Source organism: Octopus bimaculoides, chromosome 2 (genome assembly GCF_001194135.2).
Source record: "Octopus bimaculoides isolate UCB-OBI-ISO-001 chromosome 2, ASM119413v2, whole genome shotgun sequence".
Lineage (NCBI taxonomy): Eukaryota > Metazoa > Mollusca > Cephalopoda > Octopoda > Octopodidae > Octopus > Octopus bimaculoides.
In genome coordinates this window covers 75623641-75643413 of record NC_068982.1, presented here as the reverse complement: position 1 = coordinate 75643413, position 19773 = coordinate 75623641, and the positions used below count along the sequence as shown (strand labels likewise).

Sequence of the window (19773 nt, the reverse complement as noted above, 5' to 3'; positions counted from 1 at the left end):
CTCTCTCTCTCTCTCTCTCTCTCTCTCTCTCTCTCTCTCTCAAAAACCAAATGCTATTTTATGAAACCAATGTCATGTCACAAGCAAAGGATATGAAATTTGATCAGATCATAATAAAGGTGGTTGTGATTTAGAAAGAGAAAAGGTTTGGAGGGGAAGGGACTAATGCAAACAGAAAGTTTTAAATTAAACCAGGATTAGCAACTTATGATGGCAGTGAAAGCTACTTGTGAGATCAGTGGTGTCTTCTCAATAAATCTTTATTATTTTGTTTTTCATTATAGGACATGAGCAAGAAATATGAAGATGAGAATAAACTGAGGATACATTTGGAGAAAAAGCTTGATGAACAGCTGAAAGTAAGCTGCAAATGTTATTGATTTATTTTTATATACATTGGAAATATATACCAAACTGTCTGGAGTGTGTGCGTGTGTGTGTGTGTGTGTGTGTCCAGGCATGGCTATGCAGTTGAGAAGTTTGCTTCCCAACCACATGGTTTTCAGTTCAATCCCACATGATATCTTGGGTAAGTGTCTTCTACAGTCCTGGGCTGACCAAGGCCTTGTAAGTCGATTTTGTAGATAAAAATTGAAAGCAGCTCATCATATATATATGTATATAACATATAGCACATGGTGTTAGATTTAGCTTTATATTATATTCATATTATTATTATAGTCAGATGTAGTGAGAGTATTCTGTCTTCATGACAGGTTACTAATGAATAAACAGATGGATGCCATGAAGACTTGGAAGTGGAAATGTTATTAATAATGGTCACAAAACATTTAAGTGTTTTCACATAATTATGTCCAGATTAAAACAATTGCTAGATCATCACTTGCTAGAAAACCAGTAGTAGTAGTACCTGTCTTATAAAATTTTATTCCACAACAGAAAGGCTCATAAAATAAGAAATAAGAAACTTGTTGAATTGATTGCAGTATCTTGGACTTGCTTCCTGAATGAAGACATGATTTCTCTTCATTAATCACCAAAGTAGTCATGAAAGCAAAATGGTCTGGTATATAGATTTGATTTCATTGTAAAATTCAAGTGGACTGGGACTTCGAGTTTCACCTATTGGCTTGAACTGATTCTATAAATTTCTGATACTTGGAACATCAATTGTAGGGTAGGTATGAGAGGCCAGGTCTGGCTGGTTTTGAACATAAAGCAGAATATTTGGACCATATATCATCATCATCATCTTTTAATACCAGTTTTCCATGCTGGCATGGGCTGGACGGTTTGACCAGAGCTGGCAAGCTGCTGATTTGGCTTGGTTTCTAGAGCTGGATGTCTTTCCTAATGCCAACCACTTTACAGTGTGTGCTAGGTGCTTTTAACATGGCACTGGCACGGGTGCTTTTATGTGGCACCAACATAAGTGCTTTTTACATGTCACTGGCACAGGACTCTTGCAGGCCAATCCTCTTCACCAAGGAAATGTCTTTAACACTTCTGCTGTGGAGGACGAGCCTTCTTGAGTCAACTGGGACTTCAACTTTTGCCTAATGGCTTGAACTGATTCAATAACTTTCTAGTTCTTAGAATACCAATACAGACAAGCTCACCCTTCCATTAGAGATAATATCAATGTTTAAACCCATGTGTTTGTGGTTAAAAATTTAGCATCGTGAATTCACACCCACCATACTTCTATAGCCTTAGCATCTCCTTTTGATTGTTAGTATTTTTTTTAAAGAAATATTAATCAAAAGAGGACAGCAGCTATTTTTAAACATCACTTTGTTGTTGTTTTCTCAGCAGCAGGCTGTCGAATGATATTTGCATTTGCTGAAAGCAAATCTCACTACCTTAGCTCTGATGTTTTGTCATTAGGCTATGTATATAACTATAAAAACATCATGTTCAAAGAACACAAAACAAAACCAAAAAGTATATATACATATATGTATAGAGCATTTATGTGAAAAACTGTTGGAATATTTAAGTGGCTCCAAACATTTCAGATCACTCTGCTTATACGAAACTGTTAAACTAGCAGTGAACCACAAAAAAAAGTAGAGAAGAGCACTTTTAAGTTTAGTAATGGTAGGAAATTAGAAGATAACTTTGCATCTGAATTTACTGAAAGTTGTTTCCCAAGCCTTCTATGAAAGTAAAAATGACTATATTAATTTCTTTTAATATTGGGTATAGAAATTTATATAGCAGCTATTCATATATTTTATGTCACAGAGAATTTAATGCCACACATTTTTTTTTTTTTACTTTTTTATATGTGTGTTAAGTGTGTTTTATCAGAAGCATAAAAACTGCTTACTGCTAACAAAGCAACTTGGTTGTGTTGTCAAACAAGAAAACAAATTGACAGTAAATTTTGATTGAGAATGTACAGTAAAAATTATCTTCTATTGAAGGACAATCTCTACAATGTTTTGTTTTTTGGTTTATTTTTATTTAAAAAAAAAAGGGCTATGCAATTGTAAAAACCTTCATTTTTACTATTGGGAAGAGCATTTAGTCACTGTAATTGCCATCCTACTAAAAACCATGTTGATTTAACCTGTGCAGCATGTGTGCATATATGTATGTTTGTGTGAATGAGATGTATGCAAATTATTCCTTTGGCTCAACTATTTTTGTGTTTCTAGAAGCAGATGACAAATGACAAATGGTTATCTGATTCAACTGAGTCACTGAAGGATGAATTGGCTGAGAACCAGAAAACTATTGCACACCAGGATAAATTAATAAAGGTATATTTTCATTGTGCTATTCCTTCTATATATTTATTATATTTATGTGTAAGAATTCAACACTTGACCAGTCTAATGGTCAGTTGTTGAATTTCTTCCACATTAGTTTCATGAGTCTCATCATCCAATTTCTATAGTGGCATGAGTTGGGTTGTTCAACAGATGGTGAGTCAGAGGACTGCATTAAACTCCAATGTCTGCTTTGACATGGTTTCTACAACAGGATGTTCTTCCTAATGCCAACCATTTTACAGCGTGTACTGGGTGCTTTTTAGTGTTGGCATTACTGTGGTCTCTAAGTGACTGGCAAGACCAGACCCTACATATATATCTGATATTTAGAGAAAACTCTTCTTACCGTTCTAAATTCTCTTTCTCATCCTATCAAAGATTGCTATACAAGATTCAGGCTTCCTCCAAGATTATCCTTTTCTGGTTTTCCTCTCATCATCATCATCATTGTTGTCATTTTAACATCCACTTTTCTCGCAATTTGTTAAAGGAGATAAGTTTTCTACAGCTAGACGCCCTGCTGCTTGTCACCAACTCTCACCTATTTGTAGGCAAGATAATATATCCCCTTTGGTCAGATATATTTTTCACAGAAGACTAGAGCTGAACATCACCTGTATGACAAAGACCATCCTTTTCTGGATGTCACACTCACACAAATCCATCCACACACACACACACGACTAAGCTCTTCCAGTTAGCATCTTTCAAATCCACTCATAAGGTTTTGACCAGTTTGGCTTTATAGTAGAAGATACTTGCCCTGAGTGCACACTAAGGGATTGAACCTGAGATGACATGGTCTGGAAACCAGCTTCTTATCCACACAGCCACACCTCTTCCTATGTGATGCTCAGAAATGTTATTGCTCCTAATTAGGCAACTATGAAGCTTTTAACCTAGTTTCATTGTTATCCACATTATTTTTATCATCCTTTATTACAACATAAATGGTCTTGTTTTACTATTGTTCCTTTTCAAATGTCAAAACATAATAAAAAGTAAATGTAATTGTGCTGTCAAATTTCAGTTTAGATTTATTAGAATTAATATTAGTCAGAAAGGTACAGGTGTGGCTGTGTGGTAAGAAGCTTGCTTCCCAACCACATGGTTCTGGGTTCAGTCCCACTGCATGATACTTTGAGCAAGTGTCTTCTTCTATTGCCTCAGACAAACCAAAGCCCTGTGAGTGGATTTGGTAGATGGAAACTGAAAGAAGCCTTTTGTATTTGTCCCCCATCAGCATTTGATAACCAGTGTTGGTGTGTTTACATCCCTGCAACTTAGCAGTTCAGCAAAAGAGACCAATAGAATAAGTACTAGGCTGAAACAATAAGTTCTGGGGTCAATTTGTTTGACTAAAATCCTTGAAGATGGTGCTCCAGCATGGCCATGGTCAAATGACTGAAACAAATAAAAGAATAAATGAATATTTAGCCTTTTAAGACTAATCCAATAGTGATCTGAGGATCACAGGTTCAAATCCCTCTGCAGACATATGTACTCTTATAGGCGAAGGCATAGCTATGTGGATAAGAAGCGTGATTTGTAATTCCATAGTTTCACTTTCAGTTCTACTGTGTGGCATCTTGGGCAAGTGCTTTTTACTATCGCCACAGGTTGACCAATCCCTCATGGATGAATTTGGTAGACAGAAACTCTGTGGAAGTTTAGTGTGTGTGTGTGTGTGTAATGTGTGTGTGTGTGTGTGTGTGTGTGTGTAATATGTGTGTGTGTGTGTGTAATATATATGTGTGTGTGTGTGTAATATATGTGTGTGTGTGTAATATATATATGTGTGTGTGTGTGTAATATATGTGTGTGTGTGTAATATATATATGTGTGTGTGTGTGTGTGTGTAATATATGTGTGTGTGTGTGTGTGTAATATATGTGTGTGTGTGTGTGTGTGTAATATGTGTGTGTGTGTGTGTAATATATGTATGTGTGTGTGTGTGTGTAATATATGTATGTGTGTGTGTAATATATATGTGTGTGTGTGTAATATATATATATGTGTGTGTGTGTCTTTGTGTCTGTGTTTGTCCTCCACCACCACCATTTGACAACTGGTATTGGTTTATTTACATGCACGTATCTAGTGGTTCAGCAAAAGAGTCCAGTAGAATAAGTACAAGGCAGTGCTCCAGCTTGACTGCAGTCCAGTGACTGAATCAAATAAAAGATAGATGGAAAATGTGGTCTTTTTATTATCCTCTGAGTTTTCATGTGTATATATATGTGTGTGTGTGTGTGTATACATATATATACAATGTGGGACAACATGAGGTCCCCCCACTCAACCCACCTTATTATCCATACCACTCTCTTTTTCTCTTCCTCGCTATCCCCTCGTACTTCTGTTTCCGTTCCCCTTGATCCTGTCTCTTCCATTATTCCCCCCCCCCCATCACCATCAATGCTGTCTTTTGTGTTACTGTTCACTACCACTCCCTCACAATAAATCTGTTCCTCCCATCATACTTTAACTTCTCTCAGCACCTCACATAAAATGGCCACTCTATCTTCTATTCTCCCTCTCATTCTTACAAGGATGAAACTTATACAATATGCTAAACATGGACAGAGTATAACTAGAACACTTATGAAATAGTAACCTTCTACTGATGTAGATGTTAAAACTTCTGTTAAAAACCAACTAGGGGCTACCCAACAGCCAACTATGAAGTAAAACTCAATTTCAGTTAATTGATCAACATTCTAGATTTAATGTGTGGATTATTGTGGATTATAGTTAGGGTTAGAATAAATCCGGCCTGGTTGACTTTGAGGAGGATCTGCCCGTGACATTGCCATTACAGATTGAACTTCTTTGTAGAAGCCATTTCTGATTGTGTAAATGTAGTTTATTAGAATAAAACACTATTATACTTGCATCAAGATCTGAATCTCTGGATGAATTTTCTGGCCTGAACTTGTCATCAAATAATTTTTATTGCTCTTTTCTCAAACTACATGGGAATGACTTTGGAAAATCTGAATGGAAAATGGAAATACATTAACTATTCTTTTCCTTTCACATTTTAGGAATTATTAGAAAAAGCTGATAATCAAGAAATGACTTGGAAGAGAATTTCTGAAGATCTGGAATTAAAAATAAAGGTCCGTATTTTCACTGGTTTAATAAATCATACTTATGATAATCATCTGTATTGGATTAAGCTTTTACATGCATTCATGGGCTTATGTAAATCTACAAACCAGCTCTTGATTTATCTTTATGCTTACATCTTTATAGCTTCTTAAGATCTACACTAATTACCTTACTCTAGGAAGATTTTTCCTAGAATGTTACTGAAATAGCAGTAAAGTGTTGGCTAACAGAATTTTTATTCTCAGAATTCCAGCATCCATTCTCATCATATATCCACTTCAACACTCCATCATCATCGTCTTTCTCTCTCTCTCTGTCTATCTCTCTCTCTCTCTCTCTGTCTCTCTCTCTGTCTCTCTCTCTCTCTAGCTGTGAACTGTGTGGTGTGTAAACAAAAGGTGTTAACAGTAGATTGAGACTACATGAAAATACAGCCTTTCTTTGATAGAAGCATGAGTATCAAAATTGAAAGCCTTGTGAGTGGATTTAGAGGAAGAAAACTGAAAGAAGCCTGTTGTGTGTGTGTCTCTCCTTGCCTTGACATCACACAATAGTTGTTAATGAGTATCAATCACAGTCATACAAGCAGCATCATTCATTTCCAATATTCTGTAAGAACATGTGTGGCCAAGCAGGAAATAGTACCTTACTTGGAAACATAAGGTTTGGTGTCAGGGAGGACATCCAACATCTGCCTGTTATACATTATCCATTCAAGCATGGAAAAGTGGACATCAAAATGATGATGCTGATAATATATAATCAATGGCGCCTTGTTAGTTTCTATCTACCAAATTCACTCACAAGGCTTTGGTTGGCCTGGAGTTATAATAGAAGATACTTGCTCAAGGTGACACACAGGGAAATTGGACCCAAAGCCATGTGTTTGGGAAGTAAACTTCTTAGCTTCACACCCACTCCTATGCTAGTGTGCATCACATCAGTTGCATGATTTGCGGAAATTTGGCTGTTAATTCTAGAGACCCCAGTGGCTTTCTCTTTTGAGACAAGATACAAACTGTCATCTCTTTTGTCAGTTAATTAATGACTTGCTGGTTTTTTGGGTTGAGAGAAGGATTTAAAAGTGGTCTTTGTTTCTTATAATGTTTGCATTTGGTTTTGGTAGGTTTTGGAAGATGAATCGAATAAACTAAGAACTAAAGAAAAATCCAATGCTGAACTGAAGTTGAGTTTACTCCAACAGGTGAATACCTACCAAGAAGAAGTGAAGCAGCTGCGTAACCAGTTGCAGGTAATGCAATGTAATATTTCTATCTTCTGCTGGTTTCCTGATTTTTTTATGGTTTGAACATATAGAGATGAAGGAAGAGCTTTGTTCAATTTAAGTACATCTGTCAAGAAATCTCTCCACTTCTCTTTCATTACACACACAAAAGCAAACAATGAAACAAACATGTATCTAAATACATACGCACATATCTAGCTATCTATCTATTGTTAGCAGCACCTTCGGAAAGTGTCTTCTCTGATAGCTCTGAGCCGACCAAAGCTTTGTTAGTGGATTTGGTAGACAGAAACTGAAAGAAATTTATCATATGTGTGTGTGTGTGTGTGTATGCTTGTGTCACATCACTGTCATATAAGCAGTGGCATTCATTTCCAATATTCTGTGAAAAAACATGCCTAACCATAGGGAAATATCACTTTGTTTGGTGAGGGCTGGTAACGGGGAAGGCATCCACTCACAAATCTGCCTCAATAAACTCTATCTGACCCATGCAAGCATGGAAAAGTGCACATTAAAATGTTGATGATTGGCAAAGTTACTCTCACACATTCTTCACATTTATGACAATGGAGCAAAATACGAAAAAACTTTAGCTAAAAAATATATTTATTGAAGCTAAAACTTCATTATAGAAGTGAAATTGAGGGGAACAATAGCTAGTCTGCTTTAAGATGTATAAGTGTATGTAAAGAGACATAATTAAGTCACCCCCTACACACTCACATGTATGTAATATGTAGGAAAAGATTCCCTCTGATCTATGACTGTAGTGAATATATTGGGTAATATAATCATTGGAAAAATTGCAGTTATTTATGCTTGACTGCAGCATCTGTTTGTGCAGTGGTGGCGACAGCAGCTGAAATACAAGATTACATTTACATAGAATAACGAGGCTCTTGTGATTCATATGGACATACGAAAAATTAGTTTCACCACTTACAAGTCCTACAAGATTCCTACCACACTTGTAAATATACCTTCTCACTGTACAGGAAATCTATATTGTTGTGAAATGCTTTGGCAGAGTTATCAGAGCATTGAACAAGAATACCTAACTGTATTTATTCTGAACCTTTGTGTTCTGAGTTCAAATCCTACCATGGACAATTTTGCTTTTCCTACTTTCAGGGTTAATTTTTAAAAAAAAAATGACACTAATCCAGGGTGGGGGATTGTTGAAATTCTAAGAATGTTAAACTTGATGCCTTTGGTATTTGATTTGGTATTCCAAGTTCAAATCTTGCCATAATCTTCATGATCAGTATACTTAATCCCTCATCCAGTTTAGCACCACCCCATGCCACCTTGAGTGTCTTTAGTTGAATCAACTCTGTTCTGCTCCAAGAATTCAGGTGAGGTCCTTGATTTGATGTTTTGCTCCCTCCTTCCCACCAGTCTTGAAGGCCTTGTAAAGTGTCATGAGCATTGCCTTCCTACCTCACTAATAGATTTTTTTTAAAAAGATAGAAAAAAATGTAGTTTTATGTTTTGAAAAATATTTCCAAGTATGTGTGTATGTACATGACTTTATAGCTGAGAAGGTATTGAAGTTGGTCTTGAAACATAGACTGAAGAATCAAACTAAGTGTATTTTTATTTTGTTTTCAATGGTAACATAATTATATTTAAGCAGCAATTGCTTGTGAGGAGATATGGGAACAGCACTCAGACTTGCCTACATATACATAGCACACTTCTTTGCTATATAGTCTCATTTATGGAATTGAATTTAAGCACCATTAAAAGTTAAAAATATAATGTCTTACAGGAGATATATATATGTAATGAAGTTATAACTTCATTATAAGTCAAATTTGAGAGAATGAAATAGTCAAACTGCTTTTAAGACATGTGAGTTGTATAAAATGAGTTGATATGTTATGAGGTAGACATAAATTTTCCCATTATATATATCATCATCCTCATTATTTAACATTTATTTTCCATTCTGGCAAGGGTAGGATGGTTTGTCAGGAACTGGCAAGTCAGAAGACTACACCAGCTCTGCATGGTTGCTACGGCTGGATGCCCTTCCTAATGCCAACCACTTTACAGAGTGTATTGGGTGCTTTTTATGTGACACCAGCAGCCACCACTTAGCTTGCAGGACAAGACTCCTTGACTGAGGGGAGTAGTATTGAGAGACAGGAAAGGTGTTTTGCATATAAGAGAAACTTGGTTACTTCAGATGGAGAGAGAGAGAATAAGACTGTGAAGATGTGACAAGGAGTGGGAAGGAGCTGTACTCCCAAGTTACAGGGTGGTGTGTATAGTAAAGTGGAACAGGGGTTGGAGAGTGTAAGTAGTGGGTGGGTTCACAAGATTTCAAAAGGAGAGTGGGACCTAAATATAATGAGTGGGCACCGGTAGAGAGAAGAGGTATTAAGCAGTTATGGTGTGGAAAAGGGATTTAACCAGGACATATTGTGTGCAGTTAGATACATGAGGAAGAATAAAGGGGAGTGGGAAATAGCAGGGTGAGCATAGGTGAGTTGTGGGGAAAATGGGGTATGGGGATGGATTTTACTGAGCTGTGTGGGGTCTTCTCAAGCATAGCAAATCACCAATTGTCTCAGTCTCTTGTCATTTCTTCTGTGAGGCTCTACATCTAAAGATCACTTCTTACCACTTCATCCCACGTCTTCCTGGTTCTTGCTCTTCCAAAGGTTCCCTCTACATTTAGAGATCAGCACTTTATGCAGATTTCCTCATCCATACACATCAGGTGACCATACCAGCACAGTCTTCTCTCTTGCACATGACAACTGATGCCTCTTATACCCAACTTTTTCTCTCATAACATTTACATTTTGTTGTATATGCACTCTGAACTTTGTCCAGCTGGTTCTTATTCTAGTAACTATGCTTTCAGAGCAACTTCCATCACAGCTAATTTGGTCACCTAGGCAATAAAAACTATCTACTACCTCCAAGGATACCCCCAGGCATTTGATGAAATCTATTTCTTGTACATTGCTAGTGTTTATTGTACCTGCACATCTACCACATGCAAAGACTACTTTCTCTGTTAACCTTCCTGTGATTCTACTGCACCTCTTATGTGTCCATAGCTTGCACTGAATACACCAAATGCAATTTCTACTTACACCTTCTCTACATATCAAACAGGGCCATTTCCCCGAAAGGATTAGTAATTTGTCTGCTTTCCTCCTTACTTGTACTTTGTCCTTGGATTTCAGTCCTTGCTTCCATACATAAAACTTCTCTAACTCTAGTAGAGATACAGCTATAAGAACAAGGTCATCAACATAGAGGAGTTCCTAAGAGCAATGAGTCTTAAATTCCTCTGTTATGGCCTGGAGGACTATGGTAGACAAGGTTCTACTGAGAACCAATCATGAGTAAACTCTTTCCTGCTTACTAGATTCATTGCTAATGTTCACCTTACTCCTTGTACATGACTTGGACAGTTCTCACCAATGCATCAACCACCAAACAAGTGAGTGGGGAACTCTGTCAATGGTTTTCTCCATGTTGAAAAATGCCAAGTACAGCAGTTTATATTTTGCTAAGTGCTTCTCTTGCAGCTGCTCTATCCTTAATTGCTTTACTACCATGTCAAATCAGATAGCTAGCCTTTCTGTTTAGTCCACATTTGGAAGACTCTCCATCTCCCATGCATTCTACACATTTAGCAGTCTTTCATAGCAACTTTTCCATGCCTCTTTTTTTTTTTGTTTAGCAGAATCACTGTGCAAGTGTGTTGTCATCCATCCAAATACAATTCTCTCCTACATCATCACAACTTTCTCTGACACAGTGTCTTGCTATCCAGAACATCTCAAGCCTCTGGTCCTCACTCAGCAGAACATTGGCAAACTTCTTCCTTTCTGCTTCTCCCCTGGCTAAATACACTTATTATCTAGCTTCTCCTGTAGCTACCTGGTATAGTTCTCTTCAATGCCTGTTTCATTACTTTTATTGCTCTGTCTACTACACTGTTCCACCACCATGTCACTGTAGGTCTGGTGGGGTACTTTGCACCAACTACAGATTTGGTCTGTGGCTCTCAGTGAGTTGTCCTTTAGGTACTTCTATTTGTCCTCTATGTTACATATGTGTATGTACTATAGAACATATTGTATGGGAGGCAGGACTGATTCTTTTACCTGCTTCAGTCATTAGATTGTGGCTATACTGGTGTGCCGTCTTTGAAGGGTTTACTCAGTCAAACTGACTCTAGTACTTGTTTTTAAGTCTGGTACTTATTTTGTTGGTCTCTTTTTGCCAAACTGCTAAGTTATAGGCACATAAACAAACACAAGTTAAGTAGTGAGAAAAAAATCATAAGTGTGTGTATCTGTATTAATGTTTGTTATATGTCAAGTTATTTATAAAAACTATTTAACATAAAAACTGAAGGATTAGTCACTGCTTCTTAGTATAGTACATACTTACAGTGAAGGTAAACAAGCCAAAAGTTCAAAGCACAGTCAACCTTTTCCATGTAAAAATTGTGTGAATGTAGATAGATACATGCATATATATGCACATACACATGCAGAAGGCTTCCACACAGTTTCCTTATATCAAGTTCACTCATGCAGTGTGTTTGATCTGAGGATATTGAAGAAGACCCAAAGTGTTACACAACCTATTGGTTGTGAAGAGGGCTTTTTAAATACCCAACCATTCCTGTACCTAGGGGAAAATTTTTTTACCCTCTGCGCATAAGCGAAAGCAAGATATTGTAATCACTCATCTTTGTGTGTTTGCAAAATTACTGGAAAATGGCTGAACAGATTTTCACTAAATTTGGCAGAAATACTCATTGGTTGAGTGGTTCAAAATGATGAAAATTTGGTTTGATTTTCTTCAAACATACATAAATGCATACATGGATTAGATATGCGACTGTGTGTGTGTATGTACAGTGATGGATTCAAGGTTTCCGTTTATTTATGAGTTGATTTCTTAATTCCACCAGAGTATAAATACATATAATGGTGATACTTAAAAAAAAAAAATTGTAATTGAACTTATAAATTTCCTGATATGCAAGTTTAGTCAAATACGTACAAAGCTTAATTCAGTTCAATTAAAAATTATGGTTAAGCAACGCATTGTAAGCCACACTATAATTTGCAAAAAATTTATCTGTACAAAGTATGCATCATCCCCTCCAATGCCTTTTTTCCCCTTCATTTTTGTTGTTCCCCCCTCCCTACTTTTTTACAACTTTATCACTGTGCTTCAAACATTTAATGTCTATTACATTCATTTAAATTTTGCAATTATTCAGAGATACCATGACCCTTTTACTTAGCCTTGAATAACTGATTTCTTCTGTTAACAACTTGGAAATGACATCTAGTTTCATAACTTTAATCACGTTACACACTTTTCTGAGACTAATCTCTCTTTTATCTTGATTAATGGTACATATTTCTTGTAAAGAAATGAAGCTAGTATGCTCCGCTGGATGTGTAATGTCAGTGTACACACACGACAGAGTGCAAGCGCCTTGAGAGAAAAGTTGGACATAAGAAGCATCAGATGTGGTGTGCAAGAGAGACAACTGCACTGGTATGGTCATGTGTTGTGTATGGATGAGGACAGCTGTGTGAAGAAGTCCCACCCTGACAGTGGAGGGAACCTGTGGAAGAGGTAGACCCAGAAAGTGCTGGGATGAGGTGGGGAAGCACGACCTTCAAACATTGGGCCTTACAGAGGCAATGACAAGCAACCAAGACCTTTGGAGATATGCTGTGCTTGAGAAGACCTGGCAAGCCAAGTGAGATCGTAGCTGTGGCCAATACCAGTGTCACATAACTGGCCCATTTAAACTACCCTTCAATTATCAGGCAATATGCTGTGCTTGAGAAGACCTGTTGAGTCAAGTGAAATCATTGTTGTGGCCAATGCCAGTGGCACATAAAAAGCACCATTCAAGCGTGGCCGATACCAGTGCCACCAGCCCATGCCAGCATAGAAAGTGGACATTAAATGATGATGATGATGATTTCTTGTAAATGATATTGGGGGGGGGGGGGCTAAGCTATGCAGGTGAGAATTAGGCAACATGTATAAGGTGATACCAATAATTAAAAATAAAGACAATACATTGTATTTAATTGATAAGTTGTTTAATGATGCGTGTATTATATTTTGGGAAAGATTTCCCTTCTCAAATACAAGATGGAAAATAATCCATGAGTTTAGAGAAAAGTATTATTACCAGCAGGGTTTCCATTTCATTTCTTGGTTTATAAATTTGTTACTTTTCCTTATGTATAGATCAGTGGTTCCCAACCTTTTCATCACCAAGGATCCCTTTTATTTAAATGAATTTTCCTATGTCCACAGACCCCCAGTACTACCTTTGCAGACCACCAAGGATCTGCAAACCACTGCTTGGGAACCACTGCATTAGATGATCATGAGTTCCAATATTACTAGATTAGTGGTACTTCAGGTCAAAAATATTATTGTATTTTAGTCAGTCTACTTTGTTGAAAACTAAGTACTTTCATGTCATAGTTAAGTAGTTAAGAAGACACCAACTATATTCCAATATCATACAAATGTTGGAATCTCTCTCAATATACTTTATATTAAAAAGTGTTTATTCCATATAAGTCTACATACTTTCCTCCATTGCTACATACATACTTCAGTATTGAGAAAGTGTATTTGCTTGTATATATATATATCATTTATATGGTCTATGATTTCTACTAAATTAGATGAAACAACACTTGCAAGAGAAGTTGAACCCTAAAATAATAATTACTGACAATCCAAACAACTCACAAAATTTGCTGCTTTGATCTTCATTGATGTGGAATGGTTTTTCAACTTGGTTTTTTAAAAATGATGACATGACAGCATCATTCACTAAGTCTTTGGCCAATAATTTTAAAGCTATGGCAAATTTTTAGTTTGTGTTCTTCTTTTTTTCCTTTTGTTTGAATTCTACTTTAGAATGCTGGTAGGTTAAGTGTTAAAAATACGATAGCAAAGAACATTGATAAGTGACAGGTTTTTTTTGTTTTTTTTAAAATTTTTTACGGGGGTGTTTTCTTTCTTATTTTCCAATTGACTCTGACTTATATTAACATCTGTAAGCAGTATTGGCTTCTATACTGTGACTGAAATAGATTTTGGTTTACTGTGTTGTCTGAATTTTGCTACATAGTTTTCTTCCTTTTCTTCCCTTTCTTCTTACTCCGCCTCTTCTTTTTTCCCCTTCTTCCTCTTCCTCCAGCATGTGAGACTGTTTTGAGTGAAATATGTTACAAATTGAATTTATTCACAAGGAAAATTTACCATTATCATCACCATCTTTTAACTTTTAATATCCCCCCACCCACTTCTTACTGAAGTAGGCTTATGTTGTCAATTCATGATTCTGAAATATTGAAATTGTACCTATGGAATATCTGAAACCGAAATCAGCAGTATAGAACATTCAAAACACACTTTTGCATTAACCTTCCTCTTAACTCTCTCTTCCTTCCTTCTTCCCCATATCTCTCTGAAGAACATTTCTAATATTCCTTCTCTTTACACTACTGTAGACTCCATGAACAATGTAGACCCTGGGGTGAGGGTTTAAATACAGTATTTTCATCATAATAATTTAACATCTACTTTCCAAGCTAACATGGGCTGAGTGGTTCAACAGGAGCTGGCAAATAAGGACTGTGTCAAGCCTCAGTGCCTGTTCTGGTATAGTTTATATGGCTAGCTTCCTTTCTTAGCATCAATCATTTCATAGAGTGTACTGGGTGCTTTTTACTTGGCACGGGCATTGCCACCAAGTAACTTGCAAAACATGACCCAATTGAGGAAGGCAGGGTAGTATTGAGGGAAATCGCTTTTACTCGGTGATAAAAGTTTAAAGTATGACAGACAGAAACAAATGTTTTGCTGTTGGGAAGATACATGCATATTTAAAACCAAATTGCTATTACTTGTTATTGACATTTAATGTCTAAAAGGTGCAGGCAGGGCTGTGTGGTAAGAAACTTGCTTCCCAACCACATGGTTCCAGGTTCAGTCCCACTGCATGGCACCTTGAGCAAGTGTGTTCTACTGTAGCCTCAGGCCAATCAAAGCCTTGTGAGTGGATTTAGTATACAGAAACTAAAGCCTGTTGTATATATATATATATATATATATATATATATATATATATATATATATATAAAACAAATAATAAATGAGTATATGCATATATATGTACAAGTATGTGCATACCTACATCTACCTGTATATACAGGTGCATATCTGGGTACAGGACATTGCAAACAAAACGTAAACAAAAAAAATAATAATAACCAGAGTACAGAAAACACACAGGTCACATAGAGAACATTTTCCTTCATCAGCTGCCCCCATTCTAACACAGGCTTTTCGAAGAACACATATCTGTGTGTATGTCTTTATGTCTGTGTTTGTCCTCCACCATCGCCTGACAACTGGTGTTAGTGTGTTCTCGTCTCTGTAACTTAGTGGTTTGGTAAAAGAAACTAATAGGATAAGTGCCAGGCTTAGAAAAAAGTACTTGGCCAATTTATTTGACTAAAAATGCTTCAAAGCTGTGCCCCTCATGGTCACAGTCGAATGACTGAAACAAGTAAAAGATAAAAGAAAGATACTAGTCACTTTACTCTGAGTTGTTTTAATTTACTAAATATGGGGTGGTATCAAAAAGTTCTCGAACTGGAGCACACCAACAGATGGTAGCACACAGTTGCATGCACAGTGAGAGCTAGCATTGACCTTCATGGCGCAGTTTGCCAAGTGACATCACTGTGTTTACTTCGCAAGTTGTGAAATTTGTTTCTTTGTGATCGTGTATGTTGTAGTCTGCAATTTTGTCATGAACAGGAAGTTGAAACAAAGAGCCAATGTGAAATTTTGTATTAAATTTGGGAAGTCTGCTACAGAGACATTGAGCATGCGTCAGCAAGCTTACAGCAACAAGGCAGTGGGTTGTATGCAATGGGCACTTCAAAAGCAGAAGAACATCACTGGAAGACGACGAACAATCTGGAAGACTGCCACATGCATCACCCCTGGAAATATGGAGAAAATTCATCAGCTTGTGCATGAAGATCCTCAGCGGACAATCAATGATGTTGTTGGTCTGTCTTAAGGGTCTGTACAAGCAATCCCGACATCTGGATTCTTCACAAAAACAGTGCACCCTGTCACCAAAATCTCACACGGGAGTTTCTTGTCAACAACATGGTATCACTTCCGCACCCACCCTTTTTGCCAGATTTAGCATCTGCGAACTTTCATTTCTTCCCCAAGATGAAAATGCAGCTCAAAGGTTATTTTAACACTGTTGTTGAGATCAAGAGTAAATCGCAGAAGGTCCTTGACTAGCTTAATGAAAATGTCTTCCAGGACAGATTCCAAAAGTGGCAGGAATGCTGGGACTGGTGTATTGCAGGTGACTATTTCGAAAGAGATGATGTTAAACTTATTAAACATAATTAGTCTGGGAACCTTTTGATACCACCTCATATTAATAGAAAATGTGTGGTCTTAAAGAGGGTTTAGTTGGAAGCCAAAAATAACGTTAAAAACAATCTTAATTCTATTTTGTGTGTTAATATTTTCAGGCAGTGACTGACAAAATTACAAGAGAAGAGGAATCGGTTACATTAGAACTTGAAAATAAAATTGAGGTAAGAGTTAATTCTGTTGATGGATTTGCTTGTGTCAAAATTTGAAACAAAGGCAGCCTGCTGACAGTCATTAATGAATTGGACAAAATGTAATGACATATCCTCTGACTCTTTATATTCTTAGTTAAAATTCTTCAGAGATTGGCATTGCTTTTCATCCTCGCAGAAGTGATAAAATAAGTACTAGTCACGCATTAGAGTTGATGTAATTGTCTAATATCTTCTCACTAAAATTGCTGCCCCTGTGCCAAAATTTGAAATCATTATTAATGTTGTTACAGTATCAACTTGCCATCCCCTCAAAATTGCTGGCCTTGTGCTAAAATTAGAAACTGTTGTTATTTTAATTTTTGCTGGAAAGTAATGAAATTTTTTATAACTATTAGTTGCAATTGTCATTTTTTCAGGAACTGAGAAAGCAATTAGAAAAGCAGAGTAACGAGAAGGAATTGTCATATGAACGAGAAAAACAACATTTACGAAAAATCAAGGTCAATTACCAAACTTTGCCTTCTTTTATTTTTATTCAGATGATACTCTCACAAGAGATACCATAGTTTTTATTCCATAATTACCTCTTTTCAAAACTAAACCTTTTCTAAGGAATCTTGTTTAGTTTTTCCATTTGTCCTTGTATTGTTGTCATTTCTTCCATGGCACCATATATTCTATTCTCCTGACTGCCTGAGTCTATTTAGCTGTAGTGTTGTCACTGAAAGTAGAGTAGGTTGAAGCAGGCAAATAGAATATAATTTGTTGAATTTGCTTTCATAACCATATGGTTTCAGGTTCAGTTTCACTGAAAAAGAAAAAATGTTATGTTTTCTTTGTGCATGTGCACACACACACAGCTATGTGGTTAAGAAGTTTGCTTATCAACCATGTGGTTTTGTGTTTGGTCCCACTACAGGTATCTTATGCAAGTATCTTCTACTACAGCCTTGAGTTGACCAATGCTTTGTGAGTGAATTTGTTAGTTAGAATGTATGTGAATGTTTATATCCTGCTCTAACACAAAAAAAAATCACTCAACTATGGGCAGTGTTATCAACAAGTCAATCTGGTTCCACACTTTTGAAAATGAGGGGAATGAAAATTCTTTTATTTGCAAAACAAAGCAAAAAAGAAAAAAAAAACAGATAAGGATTAGAACAGGAAGATCTTGCAGCTGTAAAAATATACTTGAACAATATTCATTTAAGCCAATGCTGCAAAAATTTTTGAACTATCACCCCTATCTTTCTTTTTCAATACACCCTTGCTACCATTCAATGAAATCAAGTATCCCACAATAAATAGCTGCTGGCAGGTTGATAACCATTAAAAGACTACATGTACATTAGTCATTTCATCAATATAATATGGAATGTCAAAGCATTTTGCACAGAATAAAAATGAAAACTATTCTTTTTGAAAATTAAGGCAGTTAAAAACTGCATCTATCACTCAGATTTCAAATGCAACTCTGTTCCCCCATAGAAAATAATTCTCACAACCCTTTGGGTGGTAGGTGATACAAGGCATTTTGGTACAACCATTTTGGTGCCACTTATTTGGCATCAGACATTTTAATGTTTCCCTTATTCTCTCTGTCCATCCATCCATCCATCTACCTATCTCTGTTTGTGTGTGAGCATATTTATCTTTATGTGTAGGAGAGTGTCAATCATGTTCTATTAATAAATTGCAACTTTCTCTCTATCTATATGTATATTTCTGTGTGTATGTGTGGTTAACTCCAAAAAGTAGTCACCACAACAGACTGCATTTCCAGTCATCCATACCAAATCATCTCATTGTCCCAAGCATGGTTGCACCCACTTTGAAATCTACTAATGTGCTGGTCTAAACCATGCTAGCATGGGAAAAAATAGAGAAACTCCCAAGACAAAAGACATGAAAACTTACAGGCATCTTTACTTTATTTTCTTGATGGTCATCTTACCAATGTTGAAGTGATGGTCAAACACCTCCCAATTAATGATAATGACTTATCTTCTTAGATTTACATGTCAACTAATTTTTAATTACTTTTATTAGACTTTTACCTATGATGAATCAAGGGAAAATATTCATTTGTTTTCGGATTCATTCTGGAATAAAATTGAAGTTACTGGAGAGGCATAAAATGTTATCTCATTTTCATCAGCTTACTACCACCATGACCTCTGTATGGAAGTGTATGTGTGTGATCATCATCATTTAATATCCACTTTGCCTTGTTTGTAAGGGTTAGGCAGCATTCATTGAGGCAGACACATTGTCTACTGCTGGATGCTCTTTCTTTTGCCAACTCTCACCTGTTTCCAAACAAGATAGAATTGCCTCATTGCCTGGAATGTTTGCATAGCAGGTTGGAAAGAGATGCTGCAGTGATGCTCATTTACAACTATCATGCTATGTCATGTGAAGGAAATGCACACACTCACAAGGTTTTGGTCAACCCAGAGCTATAGTAGAAGATACTTGTGTAATGTACCATACTATGGGATTAAACCAGAGATCACATGGTTGAGAAGCAAGCTCCTTGACTACACTGCCATGTCTGTGTGTATGTACATAGATACAGGAAGACAGTATAATGAATAACTTTTTTTTACTTTCGCTCTGTTGTCTTAAAACCTTAGGAGCTGGAAAACATTCTTGATGATAAGGAGAATCTGAAAGCAAACAATGAACAGCGGCTTCTGACAAAGATTAAGGTGAGTGTTTAATTATTTTTATCACCAAGATTACTGAGTTCATTCATGAAGAGACAAAAGACCAATGTAAACTAGTAGAAATATAGAAGCCATAAGGCTGAAGGTTTTGACCTTCTCCCTTATTCAATGCTATATGTTAAGTTTGTGTTTGCCATTTGACCAATCATATATTCATGCATTGAACAATCAGCTACATTCAATTTTGTAAATGTGCTAAAGGTCAGGTATCTGAATGGAAACTGTCATATTCTGGGAAATTGTTTTTGATAAGACTTGCTAACATTACACACACACACACA

General features: G+C 36.5%; 1 protein-coding gene across 7 annotated transcripts in view; it reads left to right on the top strand.

The window, feature by feature from the left end:
• LOC106874645 (citron Rho-interacting kinase) overlaps positions 1-19773 on the top strand; it is a 284276-nt gene that overhangs the window by 197072 nt on the left and 67431 nt on the right. For 6 of the 7 annotated variants that reach the window (XM_052978350.1, XM_052978352.1, XM_052978344.1 and 3 more), the window contains 7 exons: positions 285-359; positions 2625-2729; positions 5789-5863; positions 6982-7107; positions 16707-16772; positions 17180-17263; positions 19400-19474. In XM_052978350.1, the coding sequence (XP_052834310.1) occupies positions 285-359; positions 2625-2729; positions 5789-5863; positions 6982-7107; positions 16707-16772; positions 17180-17263; positions 19400-19474 (606 nt within the window). The remainder of the gene's footprint in view (positions 1-284; positions 360-2624; positions 2730-5788; positions 5864-6981; positions 7108-16706; positions 16773-17179; positions 17264-19399; positions 19475-19773) is intronic. The other variant, XM_052978339.1, reaches the window with a different exon arrangement.